General features: G+C 34.7%; 1 protein-coding gene and 1 long non-coding RNA gene across 6 annotated transcripts; both read right to left on the bottom strand.

Annotated features, from left to right (window-relative positions):
- Positions 1–2,088: 2,088 nt before the first annotated feature.
- Positions 2,089–6,334, bottom strand: LOC112289894 (uncharacterized). Of its 5 annotated transcripts, none has more exons than XM_090254624.1 (7): positions 5,602–6,334; positions 5,355–5,444; positions 4,991–5,191; positions 4,492–4,616; positions 4,198–4,287; positions 3,742–3,934; positions 2,089–3,596 (listed from the first exon to the last, which is right to left on the bottom strand). In XM_090254624.1, exons 1-7 carry the CDS (start codon positions 6,332–6,334, stop codon positions 2,230–2,232), a joined length of 2,799 nt encoding a protein of 932 aa, XP_090110750.1. In that variant the 3' UTR covers positions 2,089–2,229. The 5 variants fall into 5 exon arrangements, with proteins under 5 accessions (XP_090110750.1, XP_090110753.1, XP_090110752.1 ...); XM_090254627.1 differs by having other exon boundaries at positions 2,089–3,584; positions 4,239–4,287; positions 4,492–4,619; XM_090254626.1 differs by having other exon boundaries at positions 4,239–4,287; positions 4,492–4,619.
- Positions 6,298–7,984, bottom strand: LOC149987998 (uncharacterized). Its single transcript, XR_016505703.1, has 2 exons — positions 7,788–7,984; positions 6,298–6,835 (listed from the first exon to the last, which is right to left on the bottom strand). It is a non-coding gene; the product is annotated as an uncharacterized LOC149987998 (long non-coding RNA).
- Between the last annotated feature and the right edge of the window lie 13,644 nt (positions 7,985–21,628).

Genomic DNA, 21,628 nt, shown 5'->3' on the forward strand with positions numbered 1-21,628 from the left:
TTGCAAGGTTGCATTTAGACTCTTTTTCTCCATAGGCATGGTATTGCACCACCTATGCATAGAGCTTCAAGTCCAATTAACTGATAATATAGTTCCTCCAACCTACATATGAAGTTGCAAGTTTTATTAGAAATGTCACCAAGTATCTTTTATTCATTTTTCTTTCTCCATCCCTAAGCAATTCTAAGTTGCATGCAATAGCTTATACAATCAGAATTGTTAGGATTTGCACATCTTTAATATGATTCCAACAACAACAAAAAATAAATACATTGCTACCACTAAGAATTGTTGAGCTATTTTTTTTCAATGGCTTGGTGAAATTGAATTGAAGATACCATTGCAATACCAATCCAACATCATGCATGTCACTAAAAAAAATCTTGTGCTTTTTTAATATAGACAATTTGTCTTGAGAATTTATTTATTAAGAAACATGTAAATGATACCAAATCCTCAAGGAAAACCAAGAGAGTGTGTTCCAATGCAAGGGCAAGAAACTGTGGATAAGTCCAAGCAAAACAAAGCTCTATATGCTTGGCTCTACTCATGTTGAAGATGGAAAAAAAATTGATTGTTGGTCACCATCCAACATTGGTAAGTTTGTAGAGAAATGTTTCCATGGCAATGCACAAGGTTGAATCTAGTTAGAGTAAAATAGAATAGGCACTTAGATGATGATATGACCAGAAAAGTAACCCACTTAATTAAAACAATATAGAAGCCAATGGTCTTCTATATCTAAACTACATTATAAGAAATAAACAAATAAACACTTCTCTCTATTAGAAATAAAAAACATAAATTGGGCAGAACTTGTTTGAGTTTCAAGGATACAAGTAATCATTCCAAATATCAAGATTATTCTTGTACTAAACAATTCCAATCCTTCGATGTAAATGTCACATCAAAGTATTACGTTGCACTAACCTAGTACACAAAGCTTTCGTTCTTCTAAAACTGCTCAACCCCTAATAATCATACAACACAATATAACAAGCAGTCTCATTATTGTTATCACAATAGTATAAGATGAAACTAGACCCGCTCGACTGGAATACAATTAAATGACCAAGTTTCGTCGAATTTGTAAGTAATAACTTGCCAAGAACACAGACAAGTCTCATTTTAAAATTGGACAGAAGTGGTTCAATACATAATTAAGTTATTTGGGTTTACAATACAAGGTAACAATGTGAAACAATTTGAATAAAGTCATACGAAACTGAAATTCCACCACTAAAGCAGCAAAGACTAGTAGAAAGAGCCAATATATACAAGATCCATTATGTAGAATACAACTGAAATATAAGCAGGGGGAGAACCATTGAATCGAAATGCCAAAGATAAAAGTCTAATAAAACATTCTGACTGAATTCGTAAATATGAACAGCATCTGACAAAACCTGTGAAGAGCAACAAGTTCATATGTTGAACAGGATGGCAAAACCCAAAATTAAATACATAAGTTGACGTTGCCAATTCTAAATCTCTTAAGATATATGACGAAGTTCTCAAAATAGATACAAATTATGAATTCTCATGAAAGGGTGATACAAGACAAGCATGCAAGCCCAGAGAATATACAGCTGATGGAATAAATAAAAAATGCAAACATCGCACGGTAGGCTGACAATTCAAGCTCAAATTCCAAAACATACGAAAACGAACTCAAGGACAATCGACATCGACAAACCAAGAGCCGGGATAAAGTCTAAGTAATTAGATAATCTCCAGTGCTCCCATAACCTCCAACACGATTATGCAACAAAAACTCAAAAAATGTAACCAGAACATCACAATTAACAAAGTGCAGCAGAAAGGTACACCAAGGTGGCCATTGCATACTTCAGCAAATCCACCAAAGATAATCGAAAGTAGACTAATCAGTAACCCAGCCAGTTCCCATAAACAAACACCCACCCCATAGCAACCAACCAAAAAAGCTACCCAACCACAAACCGCTGACATAATTACATTGACAAGACTCTGAAAATGGTACACAAACAAACAAATAAATAAAACACCATCATAAATATCGCCAGACATAAACTCAACCAACCCACAACTTCAAACAACGACCTCAAATAAACCAAAATCAGAGCCACAAATAGAGCCCATACAAAATTCAAAAAAGTGTATACAGATAAACAACGACCCCATCCAAGCCCTGCAAAAATTAAAACCAGAGCTAAGCCGTATGACAAGCTAGCCTCCGAACCAGCCTCCTCAGTCCACCAACCGGGGCTGCTCATGGTACGTGAATAACTGCGCCGCCGAAGGCTCGAAGCTCTGCTCCGGTGCTGCCTGCTCCCCCCCAAACTCTTCGCTCCCTCCCCCACCGCCCACGAACCCCGCCTCTGCTGCCGAGTGCAGCACCTCGTTCATCGACCGGTACGCCTTCTCCTTCGGTGGACATGCCGACCCTGACATGCTCTTCACCCCGTCCTTCGCCTGCAGCCGCTCCCGCAGTAACCCCTGCGCCAGCGACGGGAACCCTTCGTTCGCCAAAAACCGCGCATCCGTCGGAGAAAACCCGTGGTCGCTCGACACCAGAATTGGGTTCATCGACACCAGAAACGCGCCCGATGTTGACTCTCGCCCACCCCCCTGCTGCTGCTGCTGCGTCGACACCGTCCCTACCTCCTTCGCTCCCTTCCCGTCCATTCTCGCCATCTCCGCTCCTCCTGAAACTCGTACCCCTTTCTCGTTTGTCCCCGTGCTCGCATTCGTCCGCCTCGCCCCGCCCCTCCCTGTACTCGCTCCGCTCTTCTTCGTCCCAACCACCCTCGCCTTTCCCGATCCCCCCTCCGCCTGCCCTCCACCCCCCTTCCCACCACCGCCTCCGTTCGCCTTGCCTGCCCCGCTGTCGCTGCTCTCTCCTTGTGACCACGCCTCTCCGTTCGCGCGCTTCTGCTGCTGCCCGCTCTTCTCCTTCCCTCCCCCACACGGGCTCGCTCCGCACCCCATCGCCACCTTCCCACTCTCTCCACCTCCCGGTCGTCGCGACCTCAGATGCGGCCTCAACGCCGAATGCTCCGCCAGGTGCCCTTGGAACGGCGGAGCCCCTTGCAGCCACAGCATCGGCGTCAAGCTCGTCCCCGCCTCTGCCAGCGACTCCGCGGGTCTTCCTTCCATGGTCCGAACCAACCGCGCCCCCTGATCCGCCGTCGGAAGCTTGTGCGCGAACATCACCACGTCCTTCCCTTCTCCCATCGCCGTGTACTCCAGCCGGCTTTGTTGCTCGTCCGACGAGCTCGTGTCCCCGCCTGTTCCGTTCGACGGACACGCTCCCTCTCCCTCCTCCCCCTCCTCCTCTTCTTCCTCCTCTTCCGATGCCGACACCGACATCGCCGGCGACCCTCCCTGCCCCTCCACCCGTCTCTGCTCTCCCTCCACTTTCTTCAGCAGCCGCTCGATGCGGCTCAGCTCGAACGCTTCCCTCTCCTTCTCCTCCTCCAGCTCCGCAATTCTGCTCTCCCGAGCTTCCTTCATCGACTCCAGCTTCGACCGCTTCGCCTGCAGCGCAGCTACAACAGCACGTTTCTTCGCCGCTGCCGCGTCCCGCACGTTCGCCCCTGCAACTGACACCAAACCTTCAACAACAAACACCACACCCGAACCAAGTCAACACACACCATCCCGCCTCCTCCAACCTCCACACCATCACCACGCCCATCCCACAACTTGCCCCTCCGCACACACACACTCATCCCACCAAAAAGGTACCCCGGATCTTACCACCCCCGCCGTTGCCCACCACCTTCGCCAGCTTCTTCGTTCCCTTCCCGGACTTGTTGTGCTCCTTCACTATGTGCGCTCGCAGCTTGTACTCCTGGCAGTACCTCTTGTCGCACCCATCGTATGGACACTCGTGGTAGTCGCCCGTGTGCGTCTTCATGTGCGACCGCAAATTGAAATCCAACGAAAACGCCTGCGCTCCACACCACCATCGCGCCAGTCAGTATCATCATACCCCCTTCCGTCCACACCCACACCCACACCCACACCCACACCCACACCACCTCCAACACCGCACACTCTACCCACCCCGCTTCATGCCGGACCTGCTTCCACCACCCAACATCCACGCATCTCCGGACCACAAACACTCGCACTCTACACATCCCCCCGCCCCCCTCCTACACCCCAAACTCCACCAAAACCAACCACCAACAAACGGAACGAAATCATCACCTTGCCACACCCTTCGTAAACACACAGAAATGGTTTCTCGCCTGTATGAATCAGGAAGTGACGCTTCAACTTCGACCTCTCCGAAAAGCTCTGCCACCACAAAAAAACAGAAAACACCCCGGTAAGCCCACACCGTTCGCCTTCCCATAAACCCCCCACAACCACACGCTCACCCCATCACTCCGCATCCACAGCCTCCGCCGCACCACCACCAAAATCACAACCTGCCCCACCCAACCTCGCATCATCGCAATGCACTTCATACTCAAAAACTCCACAGTCCAAAGTCACCACCTTGATGCAACCGTCGTAATGACACACGTATGGCCGATCCCCGTGCACCCGCGCATGAGCATACAATGAAGCAGCTTCGACGAATCGCTTCTTGCATCCTTCCGCGTTGCACGCAAATATCGGGCCTGCTAACCACTCGCCATGTCATCACGTCAACACTTCCAGCTACGTCACACAAACACCCACACCCCATAAACCAAACATTTCTCACATCCACAACCCTCCTCCTCACCATACCACACGCTGCACCTAACTATCTCCCACCCCTACCATCCCCACACCACCGTCCCCACGCTGCGGGGAACGTCTTCCTACCCCACATTCCACCACCCCCATGGCCTCCATGCATCCCTCCCCTCGACATCCTAATCCATCCCACCACCGACCGACACTGCGCATCCATCGTCATCATCCAGTAACCCTCTTCCATCAGCCATTTTTCCCCACCCATCCACACGCCGCCAACCACAATGCACACTGTCTCCCACGTTTCCAGTACCGTTTCTCCCGTGACAAGCCCACTTCATGCTCTCCGAATCCAGAACCGCCTCGATCGTCTTCCTCTTCCCGCTGCTCGGAACTGCCGATACCTCCGCCTCGTCTGCCTTCGCCACACCCTCCACTCGATTCCCCCTTCTCGGCCTCCCTCGCTTCCTCGCTGGATTCGCCTCCACAGCTTCCTCCACGCTCATATCCTCACCTGCATCCCCACCGCCACACCATCACGTCAGTCCACCACACACCCCCCCCCCTTCCACTCCAAACCGCGCCAGCTCACACCCCGTCACGACCACCACCGACTCACCCTCCGCAAACCCCTACGCCCAACCCCCCCCCCCCCAATTTCCAGCTCCGTCTCGAACCTTTAATCGGCTGTGCAAAGTCCCCGCATATATTCGTGATGCTCCGCACACGAACCCGTTTCGGCAAACTGTCGTCCTCCGATTCGTCACCTGCGCCATCCCGACACCACACACCGTCACCTCCCGCATCTCACACCCATTGCATTCCATGCTCAACGCTTCCTGCAATTCACCCCATTCCATCTCAACAATGCACGCAAGCCAGCTGTCCACAAACCGCCCACCAGTCCACGAACGGGCCCTATACCAGGATATCGTCGCTTCACCCCACGATTTATCCGCACAGACCTCGGCTCTTCTAGCTTAGGGGTGATAGGACCTGCCCGTATGCTCGTCTGCCTTTCACTCGATTTCAACGGCCGCCCCCTCTTCCGACGCAACGTTGGCCCTCCCTGCACTCCTCCGCCCTCGGGATCGCACTCGCTCTGCGTCACACTCTTCTCCGCTGCGTCCACCCTATCCCTCGTGCCCTCTGCGCTGTCCGTGTTCTCCCTCTCCACCGCCAATCCTTCCACTCCACCCGAGTAGCTCTCGCTGTTCGCCGCCTTCCCCTCATCTCTCTCATCCAGATTTGCGAACCCATTCTCCGCAACGCTCGCGCCACCGTGCCGCTGTTCCCCCTCTTCCCCCTCCTCCTCGTCGTCTCCATCCTCCTCCTCTTCCTCCCCCGAACTCCCCCCACCCTGCTCTTCGTCGCAGCTCTCCCCGGACGCCTCTCTCCTCTCACTCTCGTTCCCGCTGTGCCCCGCACTGTCTCTTACCTCCACGCCCACGCTCTCACCCAATCCATGCCGGCCCCCTCCCCCGTGCCCGCCTGGCGCTGCCGAATCCGCGCCGTTCTCCCTCCCCACGCCTTCCTCCTCGCCGCTGCAGTTCTCGCCGTCTTCTTCCTCCACGTAGTTGCTGGCTATCTGTTTCAAACAGTTCTCCCCCTGCACTGCCAAGTCCGCCCCACCGGACGCTTCATCCAACCGGTCCATCTCGCCGCACTTCCTCTCCGTCGCATCAATCACAACGTCCGCCACATCATCCCTTCCCGCAACCGGGGCCACTACCAACCGCACACCACCCACCTCCGCGAATCCGTCTACTATCCGCCTCGCTCGTACCCCTCATCACACAATCGTGTGTGCCACTCCTCCCACTTCGTACCGCTTGCTCTGAGCTCCCTCACCGGCGCGGCTTCCTCCGCCCACCCGCTCTGCACCCGTCCAGGCTTCCGCTCAATGTGCTCCGTGTGTACTCCGCTCGCTTTCCGTCCACGTTCCGCGCCAACCAGCGCAAACTTCCCAACTTATCCTCTTCGCCTCAATGTGCCCATTGCCTCTCATGCGCGTCCCTCTACTACGTGCACATCTCGCTCACAACTGCGGACGAGCTGCATCGACCACTCTCCCTCATAATCCACCGGGCTCGCGTCCCACGGGTACCGCGCTCCTCCACGCATCCCAGCTGGGCACAAAACGCCCGGACGATGCTGCCTGCACCAACCACCACATACCACCATCGTCAACATCAAGCGACCACCCTCTGCACCACCATTCCCCCTAATTTCCACCTCTGCACACCCCACCCCTGCGCCAAGAATACTCCTCAAAGCTTCTGCTTGCACACAAAACCACGCGCCAGACATCTCCGCATCCCAACACCCCAACCAGGCCCTCAAAATGCCTCCCAGTCCGCGCACCCCATCATGCTAAGCGATGACCGCAACACAGAAACTAAACAGCAAATCGCCTCTTTCTTCCTGCACACATCACCCCCCTGCTCTAGCACCACTGCTGCCGTGTTCCCTCACACGCCTTCCCGCGACATACTCCACCACGTCCAAGCCATCAAACAAGCCTCCAATCAACCATCTCACGATGCTGCAATTCCTCTCACACGCCAACAACGTCACCAGTTTCCGCACATTAGGTCACCGCAACCAATCAGACACTTCGCGTTCCGACTCTCTAGCGCAATCATGCAACCGCACCCACCCACCCGTACCAGCTCCATGCCAAATCGCCACCCTCCCACTCACATGACCATCAAGGACGCGTCCTAAGCTTGCATAACAACGTGCGCTCCTCACACAGCGAAACCGCATGTGCCCACTCACAACCCCTTCTCCGCGTGCTGCTTCGTCGACTGCGCTTTCACCAAATGTACCCGTTTGCCCCCGACTCTCGTCCCATCCTGCGCCTCTCCCACGCTCTCGCCCTCCACCATCCCAAATGCCAACCCCCCCTCGTAGCAATCCCAGCTCACTTCAACTCGCACACAACCGCTCCATCCCCCCTCACCCGTCCTACCCTCACTGCTTGCTCACCCTTCCTCTCAGAAACAGGACGTCCCCCACCACAATCCGTCGCAGGAACTACCAACACCACCCCGCCCTCGGTGCCCCTGGCAACCTTATCTACTCAAATCTCCTCAGCCGAAAATTACCCCCGCCCAGCCGTTGAAGCAGTCGCCCTACTCCCTTCCGTACACTGCCACACGCTAATCCTACTCCCGCAAGCACCCACCACGGCAGCCCTGATCATGGGAATCCGCCCCGCCCATGTAGCCATACAATTGCGCACAGAGCCCAGATCTGCGCGACAGCGGCAGCGACGCCCTGTGCGAGCATCGATGAGGAGTAGTAGTACCTGGCGCGCCGGAGTCGTTCTGGAGAGCAGCCCACACGCGATGCTCCTGCTGGACTCCCCAGCGTCATGCCCGACGGCGAACTCCCTTCTAAACCTGGTCCAGGCTCATGGGCTGGGCGCGCGCCATATCCTTACTGGGCAGAAGCTACACAGAAGAGGAAGAAGAAGATCGTGAAGAAGGGAATCTGGACGCGAGGCAGGTGAGCAGATGGTGAGCACAACAAGTGAGGGTGAGGGGAGTCGGAAGCGGAGTTGTGATGAGAACCAAGTGTAGCCCCCGAGCGCGTACAAGCGCATGCGAGGGTGATGATGCCGAAGGTATGTGCAATACGCTATGTCGCTTTGTTGATATCAGCGGTCAGAGTTAGTCTCTCACTTCCACCCTTTTCTTCATCAATGACATGGTGCATTTCGTTTTTGCTTCGGAGCATGGTCTCATGATGTCTCTCTAATCTCCTTAATGTGGTGACCAGGACTCAAGCTTTTTAGGTGGCCATGTAGGATCTTTTGATTGCTGGTGCGGGAGCTCGGTCTTTCTCATGGTCCGTGGAACGGTCGTCTGCCTATGGTTTCGTGATTCTTTATATGTATGTATGTATGTATGTATGTATGTGTACAATATCCGTATATATGTCAAATACGCGGATAGTTGTCGGGATGTGGGTGAGAAATGAAACGCATGGTCTTCAAATGTGAGGAATTGTTTTCCTCAGACATCCTGTTTTCTTTGTGATCATAATATATGTATGGTTTAGAGATATTTTACTTAGTACCAAACGTAAGCATTCATCTATACCACCAAAACTCACATGAATCTGAAGTCTTTGTAGAGTTCTTGTGTCTTTCTTTTATTGCAAAAAACACTGAATACACTATCCAAGTCCGTTCTCTCTCTCTCTCTCTCTCTCTCTCTCACACACACACACATCAAATTAAGTAGATTCCCTTTAAAATCTTTTACTTCATTGCAGAAATTTGACACGGAAGTAGTGTTTAAAAATTGTGGTTTTAGGGATGTTAATGCAGTTGTAAATTTATGAGAATTTCTTTACGATAAGGTAGGATTTTTAAAATATTAAAAATTCTATATAAAAAACAGAGAAGTAGTCAAATCAATTCTTAATAGCACAATGTACGTCTTTATGTTTTAGGTGTCTAGTAAGATATCTAGAAAATTTAATTTTAACCAATCCTTCTTCTGTCAGATGAATACACAACTAATCATAAAAACTTTGTCTATTTTATAAATTTTTAACTTCAATTTCTTTACACAAACAATTAAATTTATGTTATAAGACTCTACAGAGTATTATATCAATTCTCTTTAAACGTATATATATATATATATATATATATATACGCACACACATTCTTACTTTTAAAAAAATAAAAATCTACATATTGTAGTAGTTATGTTATCAATGTTATTAAAAACGTTTTGAAAACACAATCTAAAATTTTGATAAGTAATGTATAGATTAAAATTGATTTTTCAAAATTTATTATGTATTTATTACTAATTTTGTATATACTTATGAAAATACACATCAAAAAATATACAAATGAATAAATATACAAATGATTTTTATGATTCATAGTGGTTCTATAAATTTTTTGTTTTCTAAATATATCAATATTTTTTTAAAATTCATTATTTCATTTAAATTTTAAGATATTTTATTTTTAAATAAAAAATAATAGATAGTATAATTATATATTCAAAAAAAAGAATATTATAAAATATTTGAATTATTAATAGATATCAAAAAATTATTTAAATTAGAAATAATTTTTAAATTTTAAATTTTAATTAATAATATATATTATTTATTTATTTATAATAATTAATCCTCCAAATTCTAATAATCTTCAATAATTAATCAAAACTTTGAAAACCAACTTTGTTCTATGGTACATAATTAAAAATCTTTCATTTTCAATCATTATTTGATTATGATTGACTTTTTAAATTAATTGAAATAACTAATAGATATCAAATGAATACTATGACTACTTGGATATATATCATTAGACAAGGCAATACCATATAGTTGCTATAGCAATAATAATTTCTATCTTGCCTTCAATGCACCACTTATATTGATTAATAATATTTGATAATTAATATTTTTATCTAAAAAAATATATTATTTAAAAAAATATTATATATAGAAAGAGTTATTAAAACTACACATCCATCTTGCTATCTTATAATTAATTCTATCCATCATGTGTCCTTTGTTCCCAATTTCGTATCCTTGTTGTCTTCCTTTATTCTCTAGCTCTTGTCTCCAAGTCCTTCTCGTCCTTATTTTCCTCCCTCATTCTCTCGCTCTTATCCTCAACTCCTTCTCCACCTTATTCATGTCTCTTATTCCTTGTGCCGACTTGTCATTGCCTTCTTTGAGTCAAATATTGACATTTACAAGGAAGATATCTAGATATTATTTGTATTACTTAGATACTTCTACTATATGTTACCTAGATCAATGAAGAATGGAGATTAATTTCTTTGCAACGAAATCTTCTAAGGAGGTTTTACAATGGGTCGTTGAGTATTATATGGTAAACTAGCTAATAAGGATTACAAATCTTGTTGCCAATTTTTGGTTGTAAATAATTGAAAAAGACAATTGGTCTTGTATTGATATGCGTTGTTGTATTACGTGTTGTTTTGCTCAGGAATGCACTGGGTACTTAGCTGTGGAAGGTGAGATTATGTTTCACAAGTAGCCAAGAAATCCTAATAGGTTTCATTCATGCAAGAAGAATATAATCTGAATTTCAATTCAAAAGTGCTTAAAACACTCTTATTAGTAGTCTTAACCATACATAAATCCCAATTACCTTGTTACTTTCATATTTAAGCAATTTAGATTTTTCTTGTAAATCCCAATCCTAATGAGTGAACTTTTACAAGCTGTAACATCCAATCCGACTGTCCACTTGATGTGGAATTTTGCATGCAATTTTCAATGCAAGTCTTCTAAATTCTCAAGAATTTTTAGCCCAATCTAACTTACAGATTGTAAGAAAACCTCTAAAGTTTGCACCAATGTCATTCGGCCACCAACTTGAAAAGTAAAGCAAAAATCCCAGCAATGATTTCTCCTTCTCTAACCGTTAACTTTGTCTCAAAATTGGTGTGTAGCTTGACCTTTAAGTCTTCCAACACCATGCCAATTTTTATCTTAATCCAACTGATAGATCTTCAGATATCATAGAAATCCTACCCAACCTCAAACTGCCACCTTCTAAAACCTTCTTGTGCTAAAAACTAGATATCTCTAAACCTCGCCATTAGATTATCACAAAATTTTGTATACACTTAGCACACTTAATAATCCACACAATAAAAAATTTTCAATTGTAGATGTTATGCCAATTGCACGAACTAGTCAAAATTGCTAGCCTTAATTATATTATATAAAACCCAAATCACTGATACAAACCTTGACTTTGAACAATAATTGCTAAGTCCTTCAAAACCCTTTCAAAACAATTCCTATGTCTTTGGAAAGAACTTCAAGCCAGCTCTCAAATCCTAACCTCCAATCTTTGAATGAAACCCTATTCTATCCTAGGGTGTCGTTTTAGTAGCCAAAGGTCTGATTTTGACCTTGTCTCACAAACGGTCGATCCCCGGGTATCAATCTATCCTATCCTAAGGATTTTTTAGCCCAACCCTACTCTCAACTTAATCCTAGTACCAAATTTACTAATTATTTACCTCTTCTAACCTAATTTCATCAATTTATGGTCTTTCTAAGGTAGTAAAAGAGTCTCTATAACCTAGAAGGTAAAATTACTAACTAACCTTCAACCTACTAATTATTAAGTTAAGAAAATAACCTAAGAGGCTTTTATAAAAGCCATGTTTAGATACCTCAAATTATAATTAAATTAAGATAATTAGATATTAATTAGAAATTCAATTTTGATTATAATTTCACTATATAGTTGTATTACATCACGACAGCATAACATTACAACAAGTCCTAAGAAGTAGTAATCATTTTTGGTGGAAGATAATAGCTTTAGTATTGTTAAGCCATTTTTTCATTTTCCAGAATGTGAAAAAGGTGAAGTGTTAGCCAAGGCTGTTCAAGCTCCGCTTACTTGTCTACTACTATGACCACTATTGTAATTAATCTCTATTATAAGTTTAAGTAAAAATCCTCAATAAAGTTTGAGGAGGTATAGGATGCATTTGCAATGTAGGTTGAAGAGTCATAATATCTTAGATTGAAATGTGAAAATGGAATTGATCAATACATTATGATGCATGGAATTTGGAAGAATTAAAAACAAAGTGTCTTTGTTTATATTAATTTCTTACAAAGAATATTAAGGAATAAAGAATGAGGGACAAGAATGGAAAAAGAGAGAGAGAAAAAGGGATTTGAATTGAAAAAAAAAGAAATAACAAAGGAAAATAGAAACATGGATTTAAAAATAGAAGCCAAAAATAAGAGATAGACAGAACCAATCATAAAATATCAAGGGAGGATGTGGCTTCAATAACATTAGAGTGTGGCTTTAACAACTCTCTGTCTCTGCCTTTCTCTCTCTCTCTGCCTTTCTCTCTCTCTCTCTCTCTCTCTATATATATATATATAGATATATATATATAATTAATTTAAAATATAAAATATATCAAAAATAAATAATATTTATTATTACATAGTTATATTGGATTAAAAAAAATATTTTATATTTTATATTTTAAAACCATGTTTATATTAAAATAATGTTAATTAGATTTTAAAAATAATCATATGTATATATAAATGAATTAAAAATAATTAATATTTTATTCATTTATTCTTTGTATTTTTATGATCCTTTAAAATTGATACAAATTTAATTGATTCTATTAATTATAGTTTTATTTTATCATATTAAAAATTATAATAAAGTATTAATTTTTAATTATTTATAATAATTTTTTAAGCATTGTCTTTAAATTTTAAATATTCATCAAACAACTATAACTTATTAGTAATATTTTATTATTAATTTATTATCATCTAATTTATATATATATATATATATATATATATATTAAATTAAAAAAATTATTTTTTATATCTCACATATTTGAGTTTTAAGCTTAGAATTAATTTAACACTCTTCTAGTCATTGTAACAAATAAATTGTTGATTTAATTTTAAAATTAATTTTTTAGTACCTTAATACTTTTACAATTTGAGAATAATTACTATGGCTTTTATCAATAAATTATAAAAAATAAAAGACACATAATTTATAGTTATGCCTTTTGATTTTATGAAGAAGAAGAAGAAAAAACAAAAAAACAAACAAAAATAAAGAAAAAAAAAACACAAAAAAATTATATAATTCATTACACAAAAATAATATGGTAGAAAAAGAAAAAGAAATTTACTTAATTACTACAAAACCAAACTTCAATAAAATTAAATTGACGCATGTATATCTTAAAACAGTCCACCTTTGTTCTTATGTTTCATTTCAATGACTTGATAACTTTTTCTATTTACTTTGTGGTAGCATTTTATTCTTTCTAATAAATCAAGCCACTAAAAATGAAAAGAAAAACCCTCAATTGATCTGGCCTCTCATTGGATACATAGTAAAATCATACAATACGATTTTAAACTGTGAATAAAGAAAAGAACTCTAAAGATGTGCAATTGAGGGATTACTGAGGAAAGATTAATTTCTTAAGATGGTTAAGAAATAAATTAATCGGTACAAAATATTAAAATTAAAGATATTTTAAATTAATTTTTATTAAAGTTGATTTAATATTATTTAAAATTATTGCCTCCAATCATATTTATTTTTACAGATAAATTTTAAAAAATTATTTATCTATATTTTTTATAAAAGCATAAAAAAAATATTTATATTAATCATAAGTAAAATTAATTAATTAATATATTTTATATAATTATAACAACTCAATAGTATTAAAACTAAGATTTTTGAATGTATTATTGATTTTCAAGTTGTTTTGTTTTAAGGCTAGGAAAATAATTCATGTTTTAAAGAATATCAAAAGACTTTCTTCAATTTAATTCGTCATACTATTGATTGTTGAGGGAGTTTTGTTTTTTAAAATTATTAATATGTATTTTATTCTACATTTTAGGGTTTTTAAAAATTTTCCTCAATATATTCTTGAATTGTCAAGGAGGCATTTTTTCATTGTGTATTTTGTTTTGGAGTTGGAAGCATAATTCATGTTCCAAAAAGTGCTAGAAGGCTTTTTTAAATTTTCTTTAGCATAGAAAAATTAAATTATTTTTATTATTTTTATTATTTTTAAATTTTTAAAATTTTAGTTAGTAACAATCTTAAAAACCATGATTAGTATAAGATTTTAGTATTCTATTTCAAGTGTCACCAATATAAATCAAGTACAATCAAATTATAGAGTAATTGATACAATATAGAAAAAGAAATGTGAATAAGTTGAAAAAAGTTTTTATAAAAAAAACTTAACAAAAACTAAATGTAAAAAATCACAAAAATAACATGCAAAAGATTTTTAAAAAATTGATTATAGGACAATTGCCAAATAAGAATGTCAAGTAAGAAAGATAGCAATTCAACAAAAAGTAGAAAAGAAATGTAAAAGACCTTAGCTTAATTATAGAGCAATTGCTTGACAACAAAAAGGGACATGAATAATAAAGGCAATTCAAGAAGTTGAAATAAAAATGATGCAAGAGTATATAGAAACATAAGAAAATAAATATGGTTTATAAATATTAACAAAGAAATTTAAAAAAGTACATATGGAAGAATGTGAATAATATTTTGTGCACTTAAAATCCCTATAGATGTAAAATTCATCCTTCAATTCAAATTACAAGATGACCTTAATTTAAAATTATTTGTAATTGGTATATGAAGTGAGGGATGCCATCAACAAAAAAAAAAAAAAAAAAAAAAAAAAACACAATAAATACAAAACAAGTAAAAGAAATATAATCAAATAATTTCACACTCTAAAAATTGGTCATAACTTTTTCATTAGATTTTTAATCATATATATATATATATATATATATAATTTTTTTCATATCTAATTATATAATAAAAATATAAATTCAATTAATATGAATAAGTTACAAAGATATAAAGATAAGAAATAACAAATATAACAAATGTTTTATATTAAAGATAACTTGCTTCAAAGATCAAAGATTTGATTCTCACCAAAGCTCAGAAGTAGTGTATATAGATCTTTTAGAGAGGCCAGAAGGCTTTAGTCTTGTACTCCTATCTACACCTAAAGTGCTACAATCTATATAAGAAATGTATATGTCATTTTTTACAATTACTACACTAGCTATTGATCTTCTTATTTTTTAATAGTAAAATAAATATTTTTAATTTTTTAATACTTAATTATGTTCTTTAAAAATATCTAATTAGTATAGAAACCTTCCAAGGCCTTTAAATCTTGCTCAAATTCTTTAAAATGGCCTCCCAAAGTAATAGATTTATTTAATACTTATTAATTAAATTTATTTATTTTAAATAAATAATATATATAAATGTAAGGCTAATATAGATATTAGTCTCAATAATTTAATAATTATTATTACTTTGAAAAAAATACTAAATAAATAAAAATAATAGCCTCTAAAATTCATTAAATGTTTATTTTTATGATTACTTTGTTATTAAGACCATTATAAATCACAAATCCTTTTAAATTCTAATAAATACTCAAATAATCAAAAAGACTTAAAAATATTATTAATATATAGTTTTGTATTTAAATGACTAAAACCTATGTTATTATTCTATTAATTATTTAAATTTTATCTATCTATCTAATCAATATTTATCCTAATTTATAAAATAGATAATATCCTTATTTTTTCATTGATAGAAACTATTACATTAAAATTAATAATTTTCTTGAATTATTACATACATTTAATTTTTTTTATCTATGACATTTTTACATTCTTTTTAAGCTTTTAACTTAAATTCATTCATATTATCTAATTATTAGATCTATAAAATCATCCAAGTAAAATACTAAAAATTTTGGTACCTTGAAACTTATTCATGTATCCTTCTTTACAAAATAATTTCTTCTATTTTTTGCTAAGTTCTAAATTAAATCTAATTAATTTTGTTGAAAAAAAAACTTAAACTTCTATCACCTCAAATCTATTTAAATTTTTTTTGGACATATTTAAAATTATTATTTAATATTGATGTTCTAATTTATAAAGAAATCTTACTATTTTTTAAAAAATAAATTCTTACACAACCTTAGTCTTGTTGATATTGCCATTTGAAGTTTTAACTTTAATTCATAACTTTAATTTATAGGTATTAAATTCTTTTCTACTAAAATTAATACTTCTTCTATATCATGGCCTAAAATTATTGATTTTTAGTTATTTAAAAATTAAAATTAATTAATTCTTCAAAAAAATGGTTTTTTATTCAATATATGATAAATAAATAGCCTTTTAAAATAGAGCTACCAAATTATAAACATAATACACCACCTTTTACTAAAATAGATGCTATTTTCTTATCCAAATTATAAATTTAAGTATTTTTATATCTATAAAATTAAATATTGAATTTATGTATTTTTAATTTTTTTAAAGTTTTGTTTAAAATTTTAAGAAAAAAAAAACAAAAAAGACCAAACTTACTTATGAAAGCCTAAAAAAGATTTGGTATGGTTTTATTGATATAACAAAAAGAACTTCCAACCACATAAACACATGAGACTTCTTATATTATTTCTTTAAGATTTAAAAGTAGCATCCACATCTCTATCCTTGAATTTCCATGAACTCAAATCAAGATCTATGGTCTTAATTGATTCAAAGTTTAATACTTGAAATAAAGATTTATAACTATTAAATACTTCCTAAGATATTTTTTTTAAGCTAATTTAACTTTATTATTGTATTTAAAATATATTTTTTAATAAAAATTGACTACTCATATACTTTGATTTATAAGAAATTATAATACTTATAAAGGTCAGAAATATGATAATTTAGATTGAAATTATATAACTTCTAAATATCAAGGACATGAATCTCAAAGAAAGAAAATCTCAATACACTCTTATATTGCTAAAAAAGACTAAAAAATCATTCAAAGATAATATTATATTGAACTAAAATGACTATTGTCAAAGAAAAGAAGACTAGAAAGTCTTGAAATAAAACTAAGGACTAGAAAAGGATTGACAAGAATGAAGAAGGATTTACTCTTGCCTCCATATATACTCTCTAATTAGGAGCTATATGGCAATATTATATAGGACCTCCAACACTTGATTTTGCTAGACACATGACTTAACTTATAATGCAAGTTCTCTATATGTATACCACATAATTAGTTTATTCCACAAGATACTAACATGTATATTATATGACTAATTTGTGGATGAAATTTTTGGCCTATCAATCAACTAAAAATACATGTAAAGTCAAAACAACATCTATAAAGTTTCTAAAAAGCTTTTTTAGAAAATATTATGAAATTAATCTACTTTTACTTATTTCTATTTAATCATATAAATAATAATTAGAGTAAATATGTATATCTATGATACTAAATTACTTCTAAATCAATTCTAATTTATTTATGAAATATTTGCTATCATTATTAGATTAAATAAATTTTATAATTAAAAAAAATGATAAAAAAAATAAATATTAGAACTAAAAAATTTAATAAACTATAAATATATTCATATAGAGTAACAAACTTAAAAAGATAGAGATTAAATTTGTATATTATTAGGCATTCTATTGGATAGAAGAAAAAAATATATAATTATTGAAGTTTATGCCAAAATTTGATATTTATTATTTACATGAAAAGATTTAGTTTTCACTTTTTAAATCTCTAACAATGACATTTAAATAAATTTTTAATAAAAAAGATGAATAAGTCAAAGAATTTATATATATATATATATATATATATATACAATGATATACATGAATATACTATTTTTAAAATTAGAGCCAATAATATTACTCTATAAGATCACAATTTATATAATTTTTAAATACTTGATAATTTTTGAATATAAATTAATGTAATATGATAAAAAAAAGAATAAAAATAAGTTATGCATAATTTTTTATAAATGATCTAAAGTTATATATGAAATAAAGATGGCATATAATAGCAACTTATTAGCTTAAAATATATTTTTTTTACGAATATTTTGAAAAAAACCAAGAATTATAATTTTTCTTTTATTAAGTATATAATAAATTGGAAAAAATAAGAAATTATGAAGAAAAAAAATAATAATAATAATATACACCTTTATTTCAACAAGAAAATTAATAGAAGAGATTACAATCTTCTAACATCTAATGAAGTTATAGCTATTTTACTTGACAATAGAATAAAAGCATAAGAAACAAAGATATAGTTATTAGACAACATAGTGTTAAGGACATGAATTAGAAATAATCAAATAATCCATACACTCTTGTGTCACTAAATAATAATAAAAAATTATTTAAAAATGATATAATATTAAGATAAGAATAGCTATTGCCAAGAAGAAGAAGAATGGAAGCTCTTGAAATTAGACTAAGAATAAAGAAGGCATTGATAAGAGTGAAGAAGGATTTATTCTTGCCTTCATATATATTATTCAATTAAGAATTACCTGGTAACATTCTATAAAATCTTTGACACATATTTATCTCTCTTCTAAGATTGTAATATCAAACATATTATATCTCACAATTTATTTATGATAGAATATATTATTTTTGAGGATCTTCATTTCTATTATGTTATCTTAAAGATTGTGACAATCTCAATGCCATATTCAAACTTAGCAAATAATAGAGCCTTGATTGAATCTATCTATTTTTTATTCTTTACATCTTTAGCACCACAAATACATAAAAATCATAATTAAAGCTAAAATATAGAATGAAATCTTTACTTAATCTTATTTCTTTCATAGTAAAAAAATTACTTGACCTTTTATCTTAGTTTTGATAGATGTTGTCAATGAAAAATATCAACCTTCTTTATTGTATTTGTAATATTCTTTGTTGGCTCTCATGTAAGTTCATCAATATAATATCATTACTAATGTATAAGATATTCTAACCTATTTTGGTATTACCTTATCTTTAGTATTTCTTTTATTTTAAATTCTTGATTATTGTCTATTTCTATACAAAAAAGTGGTATTTGTCTTTTTTTTTGATATATCTATTTTTTTATATGGTTTAAAAAGAAACACATGGAACTTGAGATGAATCTTAATAAACCTTGGTAGTAATGATTCGTAAGAAACTAGATTCATTTGTTTACAAATAAAAAATAATTTAAGTCTTTGGTAATTCAACTTATTATATAAATGACTAGTCTTGATATTACAACAAAATAATCATATTTTGTCATTAAATTAGAGTTGAGGTTATTCTTTACAATAGATATTTGTATTGATCTTTTTTTTTTCTTGAAATTCTTTTAATTATATTTTTATTATTGCATGAAGTCTTAATAAATAATTTACCAAATCTAGTGTAATAAGATTATTAAATTTTAAAAAATAAAAATATTAAGTTATCAATGATAATTAAAATTAATAAAAAAAAATATTTACTAAGTAGAAGAATATATTGTGTTATAATAAGCAAATTTTACCAATAGAAAATAAGTTGTCCAATCATCTTGATAGTTATTGATGGTACTCCAAAATTTAATTAACTAGTTCTATTTGCCTTTCAATTTAAAGATAAAAAGCCAAAGATAGTTTTATATCTACCTTCAATATCTGCAAAAGAATTTTCCACAATCTTTATACAAATTAAGTCCCTTTATCTAATATAATATCTCTTAAAAATCCATCATGGCAATAATTATTATCAATTTTTTTTAATTATTTCTTTATATGTGATAGAATTTGTATATTGTGCAAAATATGCCATCTTGATGAAACAATCTACAATAATCACAAATATAGAATCATAAAAACTTGAGATAGAAAAATCTATAATAAAACCCATAAAAACAAAAGACCATGGTTGTTTTGGTGCAAGTAGTGGTTGAAAAAGTCTATAAGGTGAATGATAAGAAGTTTTTGATTTAGAACAAACATCACAAAGTCTTTGACTTCTTTTCACAATTGAAGCCACCAAAAATCTTTTAATATTTTGGATTCAACAAGATCTTTTAGATTCTTAATATAAACATGTTTAAATAAACTTTATAACAATTCAAAACATGTATTAACATAAAATATTTAAGATTCTTCTGATATGTATAAATAATTACTACATTCAAGTTGTCTTCTAAATAATGGTGCTAATTTTAAAATGAATCTATAATTGAAAAAATCTTTTTATTGTGGATTTTATAATTGATCTTATCTTTTGAAAAAAGTTTGATAAAAAGCTATAGAATAAATTTTATCATTTACTTTTATTTGTAATAATATTTCACCTATGACAAAATTTGATTTATTTTTTTTTATAAAAGATCTTTAAAAAAATTGACACAATATAAGATTGGTGTAAAAACAAAAGTTCTCTTTAAGCTTCAAATATTACTTCAAATTTTTTATTCTGACTCAATTTTGTCTTTATAGGTCAAATATATAAGTGGAGCTATAACTTGAAAAAATTTCTTGATAAAAATCTAATAGAAATTGACAAATCTCGAAAATATTGGATATTTCTTATTATTCTTAGAATCTTCTAATCTATGATAGTATGCACCTTTTTAAGATCCATCATATGGAAATCATTTGAAATAATGTATTCTAAAAAATCAACATTTGTAATCTAAATTATACACTTTTTTATCTTGACATATAATATTTTATTTCTAAATTTGTATAATATGCATAAAACATAAATTTCATGCTCTTTTATATTTTTAGAATAGATTAAAATCTTTTCTAAATAAATGTAAGCAAAAATAATACTCTATTAATTGGTAGTTTATTATAATTCATAAAAAACTTATTAAATTTAAATATTTATTAGTTTACTTGCCTTTGTAACTTAAAAACTATCTGAATTGATATAATTAATTTTTTAAATTCACATAAATTGAAATAATAATTAATAAAATTTATCTATGTAAAATATTCATCTTTTAAAAAAAAAATTAAATAACATTCTATCTCTTAATAATATTTCATCTTTTATTGTAATTTCAATTAAATCCTAATTTTTTGCAAAACCTTCATTTTCTTCAAATTCTAATTTAATTTCATCCAATGTAAAAATTCATCGTATTCAACATTATTTTTTAAAGGTTTTTCACCAATATATAAAAGATATTGAAGACCAGCCTAAAGCACCTATAATAGTCTTGCTATAAGTATTTAAACTTATTTGTTAAGACCTTGGCTATTCAATGGTGATTCTTTCTTGGATCCAATAACTTATGAAAATAAGGAAGGAGAAATGTCAACAACAACTTCAAGAACTAGTTGAATTTGTAATAGAAACCAAATGAAGTTGCAATCAAAATAATGGTTGCTCATGCAAAGTTTGAATAGCCTCTGCAATACTTTTTTTTACCAAATATAAAGAACATTGATGATGTATGAAAAAAAAAATCATAATAAATAAAATATAAAAAATACAACAAGAGAAGTAA

This window comes from Physcomitrium patens, chromosome 12 (assembly GCF_059467195.1).
Source record: "Physcomitrium patens ecotype Gransden chromosome 12, ASM5946719v1, whole genome shotgun sequence".
In the NCBI taxonomy this organism is placed as follows: Eukaryota; Viridiplantae; Streptophyta; class Bryopsida; order Funariales; family Funariaceae; genus Physcomitrium; species Physcomitrium patens.